General features: G+C 33.0%; 3 protein-coding genes across 3 annotated transcripts; all 3 read right to left on the reverse strand.

Annotated features, from left to right (window-relative positions):
- Positions 1-264: 264 nt before the first annotated feature.
- LOC144962048 (uncharacterized) lies at positions 265-2100 on the reverse strand. The gene is made up of 3 exons (XM_078895026.1): positions 1975-2100; positions 1050-1543; positions 265-381 (listed from the first exon to the last, which is right to left on the reverse strand). Exons 2-3 carry the CDS (start codon positions 1496-1498, stop codon positions 318-320), a joined length of 513 nt encoding a protein of 170 aa, XP_078751152.1. The 5' UTR covers positions 1499-1543; positions 1975-2100; the 3' UTR covers positions 265-317.
- A 23-nt stretch (positions 2101-2123) lies between these two features.
- Positions 2124-4113, reverse strand: LOC144962046 (uncharacterized). The gene is made up of 5 exons (XM_078895024.1): positions 4100-4113; positions 3641-3776; positions 3346-3480; positions 2627-2721; positions 2124-2345 (listed from the first exon to the last, which is right to left on the reverse strand). Exons 2-5 carry the CDS (start codon positions 3729-3731, stop codon positions 2124-2126), a joined length of 543 nt encoding a protein of 180 aa, XP_078751150.1. The 5' UTR covers positions 3732-3776; positions 4100-4113.
- On the reverse strand, positions 3903-5307 carry LOC144962047 (uncharacterized). Its single transcript, XM_078895025.1, has 3 exons — positions 5147-5307; positions 4525-4819; positions 3903-4246 (listed from the first exon to the last, which is right to left on the reverse strand). The coding sequence occupies exons 1-3, from the start codon at positions 5232-5234 to the stop codon at positions 4096-4098; spliced, it is 534 nt and encodes a 177-aa protein (XP_078751151.1). The 5' UTR covers positions 5235-5307; the 3' UTR covers positions 3903-4095.
- Positions 5308-5513: the final 206 nt, after the last annotated feature.

Below are 5513 nucleotides of genomic sequence, written 5' to 3' on the forward strand. Positions count from 1 at the left end.
AAAAGAAAAAGAAAATGTATTTGTACCAGCCGAGAATTAATCTACATGAGTGGGGAGTGGGAGGGGAGGTATTTTGTTACTCCGAAGTAACTTAAGAATTAGATAAATCTCTTTATATCTCCTTAGAGAGACCCACCCCCCCCCCCCCCCACCCCAAACAACCCACCACCCCCCCCCCCCCACCCCGAACTTTCCAAATTATCTCCCAGTAGAAGCCGATCCTTTACTCGGTAATTTTTGTATTACGTAGACAAAGGAAACAAAGCCAAACTCATAATTTACTTACGCCTTTTAAGACCTTGTCTTCTCTGATGCAATTATTGGGGCACGTCTCCGGGTTTATTACAGACAAAGTCTTTGTGAAATATAGCACACTTGTATCTGTTTAATTTAAAAGAATAAACATAGATATTTGAATCATCTAAAGCCGTTTGATTATTAGTTTTTATTAAAGAAATGTTTAATCCTTTACCGCCAAAAACCTCACACTATGACATTATTTTTTCCGAGAAAAGACCAGAAAAATGTAAGAAAGACAGATGCATAGCCTTTTTTCTAAGACACAACTGTAGTAGTCAAAGTGTTGATAAAAACATGTAAAGGGAATTAATCCTTGGTATTTGTACACCCTATGTTATATTCTTGAGTTGCATCCCTTGAACAACACAATGGTTACCGTTGGTTTGTCAGTTCATTACATCAACTATGCGCCGAGCGAGAATCGTACCCAGGACCTTATTATTATTATTATTATTATTATTATTATTATTATTATTATTATTATTATTATTATTATTATTATTATTATTATTATTTATATTATATCATTATCATTATCATATATAATATATATAATAATAATAATAAAAATAATAATAATAAATAATAATAATAATAATAATAATAATAATATATAATAATAATAATAATAATAATAATAATAATAATAATAATAAATAATAATAATAATAATAATAATAATAATAATAATAATAATAATAATAATAATAATAATAATAATAATAATAACAATAGTATCACACTGTTACCTTTCAATGTGGGCTTTTAAGGTAGGTGTGAAATAGATGCCCGCTGGACCATATGTCTTCATGGTTTTGTGCTGGTTTACTTCTGCTCGATACAGATCATTATTTTGGTCAGTCTCGCGAGCCGCCTGAAACTCATCAACAGACAAGTTTCGCAAGGCTCCAAGACGGGACATGCTGCCTATAGCGAGAACAGTCATTAATGTGTCTCGAACTCTGGAGGTATCAGCCCATGTGGAATCGTCCGTCAGGCTTTTCAACAAGTCTTTTGTTGGGAGGTCTGTGCTGAGGTCTTTGTCCTCAGGCCATGCTCGCATTTTATCTGTTAAAGTTTTATCTTCAATCTTGGCAAAAGTTCTTTGAAACTCTAGGAAGGCTGTGCTGAGTGATCTTATAAGACTTGGATCCACCGTCGTCTTCCTTCTACAGGCTCCTAAATAATGGAAGGCCATCTGAGGTTCGTCTATAGTAAACTTATTCCTGGCCGTCACATATATCTGGGGGGGAAAATAAGAAAGAAAAGAAAAAGAATATGTATTTGCACTAGAAGAGAATTAATCTACATGAGTGGGGAATGGGAGGGGAGGTATTTTGTTACTGTGAAGTAACTTAAGAATTAGATAAATCTCATTTCTTTATAGAGACACCCCCCCCCCCCCCGAACTTTCCAAATTATCTCCCAGTAGAAGCCGATTCTTTACTCCGTAATTTTGTGTTATCTAGACTAAGGAAACAAAACCAAACTCATAAATTACTTACGCCTTTTAAGACCTTGTCTTCTCTGATGTAATTATTGATGAACTGAACATTTCATATGAACCATTTTTTTAGACAGCCTTTATAAAGCCTTTACCACCCCGCCAATTTACAGAGAATTACAATTAGTATACCATCTGTTTGGAATTTCAGCAAAATAAATGAACTTAACTTCAATTTAAATTTTCCAGCAATATATAAATATATATGAGCTGTTTGACGAAACTTTCTTCCACGGCCGACTATATGTTCCCAGGGAGTGAGATGCAGTTCAACGTTGGTTTGTTGTCATAATAAAAGAAAAGAAATGGACTGTATAGGCTATTCGAAAATAAGGTCTTTGTCCTCAGGCCATGCTCGCATTTTATCTGATAAAGTTTTATCTTTAATCCTGGCAAAAGTTCTTTGAAACTCTGGGAAGGCTGTCCTGAGTGATCTTATTAGACATGGATCCACCGTCGTCTTCCTTCTATAGGCTCCTAAATAATGGAAGGCCATCTGAAGTTCGTCTATAGTAAATTTATTCCTGGCCGTCACATATATCTGGGGGAAAATAAGAAAGAAAAGAAAAAGAAAATGTATTTTACCAGACGAGAATTAATCTACATGAGTGGGGAGTGGGAGGGGAGGTATTTTTTTTACTCTGATGTAACTTAACAATTAGATAAATCTCTCTTACATTTCTTTACTGAGACAACCCCCCCCCCCCCTCCCCCCCCCCCCCGAACTTTCCAAATTATCTCCCAGTAGAAGCCGATCCTTTACTCCGTAATTTTTGTATTATGTAGACTAAGGAAACAAAACCAAACTCATAAATTACTTACGCCTTTTAAGACCTTGTCTTCTCTGATGTAATTATTGGGGCACTTCTCCGGGTTTATTGCAGACAAAGTCTTTGTGAAATATAGCACACTTTTATCTGTTTAATTAAAAAGAATAAACATAGATATTTGAATAATATAAAGCCGTGTGATTATTAGTTTTTTTTTTTAAAGAAATGTTTACTCCTTTACCGTCACACAGCTCACACTATGACATTATTTTTTCCGAGAAATGACCAGAAAAATGTAAGAAAGACAGGTGCATAGCCTTTTTTCTAAGACACAACTGTAGTAGTCGATGTGTTGATATAAACTTATAAAGGGAATTAATCCTTGGTATGTGTACACCCTATGTTATATTCTCGAGTTGCATCCCTTGAACAATACAATGGTTACCGGTTGGTTTGTCAGTTCATTACATCAACTATGCGCCGAGCGAGAATCGTACCCAGGACCTTATTATTATTATTATTATTATTATTATTATTATTATTATTATTATTATTATTATTATTATTATTATTATTATTATTACTATTATTATTATTATTATTATTATATTATTATTATTATTATTATTATTATTATTATTATTATTATTATTATTATTATTATTATTGTTATTATTATTATAGCCAAAATATCCAGTAAACCTGCTCAAAGACCAGAAAAATGTCAGAAAGACAGGTGCACCATGTTCATAATTAGTATTGCATACATACCGGGAACTACAGGTGACGACTGTGAGGACTCTACAGAAGGCGAAGCCTGGACGTCGGTCACGATGGGTGGCTCAAAATATGCTCTTGACGTGCTGGGCTCGTCCAATCTTAACTCTTCACTTTGCAAGCATTGTACTGGAATAAAAAGATATAGATGAACTGAACATTTCATATGAAACATTTTTTAGACAGCCTTTATAAAGCGTTTACCACCCCCCCCCCCCCCCTACTCCCCCCCCCACCCCCCTCTCCTCCTCTTCCTCACCCTCGCCCAACTTTTTTCACATCACTGTACCTGCTCCAATGGCTTGTAATCCTTTATATATAGTTTTGTCGTGAGATTTGGCCGCATACGATTCCCTGTGTACCTGCAAACTGTGATGCATCGCTTCGGATATGGCGGACTGAACTTCTTCAGGTGATTCTCTGTGCTGAACCACGAAGAGAAAGAAAACACACCAAAAAAATCAAAAATCAACAGAAAAAGTATTTGTGTGCTCGGCTTTGTGTTGGTTTCTTTTTCTTTTTTTTTTTTTTGTTTTGTTTTGTATTTTGTTGTTTTATTTTTCGTGCGTTTTTTTAAGGGGGGGGGGTTGTTGTTATTTGTTATTTTCCTTGTCTTTTCTTTTTTTTTTTAACCGTCTACTCGGGATTCTGATTAAGAAAGAAAAATAATACATAAATAAAGATAGAACAGATAGAAACAATTATATGCTAGACATATTAACAACGCTTTCAAACATTGAATACTTACTGCAAAGGCCACGCTTTTTCTCTCATTTCAGTGGCCGAGATTTTGGTGAGGCGTCTAAAAATGATTCCAGCATGGCTTGATGTCAGCTGACGGCCGGACGACGTGCAAAACACCCATTTGGATTGCACTGGTCTTTTATCTAAATACCTGAAATAATTGTTTTAAAACACAAACCAAAAAAAAAAAATATTAAAGAATCAATAATCCCATGAGTTGGCAAATTCTATTGACGATTATCTTCAAGTATTAACATTATATAAATAATAATAATAATAATAATAATAATAATAATAATAATAATAATAATAATAATATAATAATAATAAAATAATAATAATAATAATAATAATAATAATAATAATAATAATAATAATATAATAATAATAATAATAATAATAATAATAATAATAGTATCACACTGTTACCTTTCAATGTGGGCTTTTAGGGTAGGTGTGAAATAAATGCCCGCTGGACCATATGTCTTCATGGTTTTGTGCTGGTTTACTTCTGCTCGATACAGATCATGATTTTGGTCAGTCTCGCGAGCCGCCTGAAACTCATCAACAGACAAGTTTCGCAAGGCTCCAAGACGGGACATGCTGCCTATAGCGAGAACAGTCATTAATGTGTCCCGAACTCTGGAGGTGTCAGTCCACGTGGACTCGTCCGTCAGGCTTTTCAACAAGTCTTTTGTTGGGAGGTCTGTGCTGAGGTCTATCGCTATGCCAAGAAAAAAAAAAGTAAAGTAAACAGAAAGGAGATAAAATCAATAACGCCTCAATTTGATCGTCTTTGATTGTATTTGATTGTATTTTATTCTTATTTATTTATTTATTTATTTATTTATTTATTTATATTTATTTATTTATCCATTGATTGATTGATTGATTTATTTATTTATTTATTTATTTATTTATTTATTTATTTATTTATTATTTATTTATTTATTTATTTAATTAATTTTTTGTTTGTTTGTTTTTGTTTTGTTTTGTTTTGTGTGGCTCGATGGAGTGGAAAGGAATTGAAAATGTATCAATGGATAATTACCTTTCGTTGTTTTATTTATTTCATTCGACCGCATCCTCTTCGATACCCGAAATGGTATGAGGGCGGCAGAAACGGTAGACAGAAGCATCTTTACTTGTGAGGCTAGTTTTTTCTCTGCCAAATATAAAGCACGGGATTCTTCCAGCCATTTAAGAAAATTCTGAAAATAATTTGGAAAAAAACAAAAAAAAAAAAAAAAAAAAAAAACAAAAAAAAAAAATAAAGCACCAATAAAATAAAACGACACCAAACTAAAAAAACAACAAACAAATAAATATCAACAAACAAATTTAAAAAAAAACAATTAAAAATAATCCAGCAACACTTTTTGAACTTTAAAGATAGATTAATGCATTTTTATGTAGAC

The sequence above is a fragment of the Berghia stephanieae genome, unplaced genomic scaffold, assembly GCF_034508935.2.
Source record: "Berghia stephanieae isolate SIO BIC M18660-M18661 unplaced genomic scaffold, UCSD_Bste_1.3 scaffold5617, whole genome shotgun sequence".
In the NCBI taxonomy this organism is placed as follows: domain Eukaryota; kingdom Metazoa; phylum Mollusca; class Gastropoda; order Nudibranchia; family Aeolidiidae; genus Berghia; species Berghia stephanieae.

Coding starts and splice junctions, on each gene's coding strand:
- LOC144962048 (XM_078895026.1), bottom strand. CDS start 1,498: ATGGCCTTCCATTATTTAGGAGCCTGTAGAAGGAAGACGACGGTGGAT. Junction 382..1,049: donor TTAAAAGCCCACATTGAAAG/GTAACAGTGTGA, acceptor TAAATTAAACAG/ATACAAGTGTGCTATATTTC.
- LOC144962046 (XM_078895024.1), bottom strand. CDS start 3,731: ATGCATCACAGTTTGCAGGTACACAGGGAATCGTATGCGGCCAAATCT. Junction 2,722..3,345: donor GTCGTCACCTGTAGTTCCCG/GTATGTATGCAA, acceptor TTAATTAAACAG/ATAAAAGTGTGCTATATTTC. Junction 2,346..2,626: donor AAGACAAGGTCTTAAAAGGC/GTAAGTAATTTA, acceptor ATTTTCCCCCAG/ATATATGTGACGGCCAGGAA.
- LOC144962047 (XM_078895025.1), bottom strand. CDS start 5,234: ATGCTTCTGTCTACCGTTTCTGCCGCCCTCATACCATTTCGGGTATCG. Junction 4,820..5,146: donor AATAAATAAAACAACGAAAG/GTAATTATCCAT, acceptor TTCTTGGCATAG/CGATAGACCTCAGCACAGAC. Junction 4,247..4,524: donor CTAAAAGCCCACATTGAAAG/GTAACAGTGTGA, acceptor CAATTATTTCAG/GTATTTAGATAAAAGACCAG.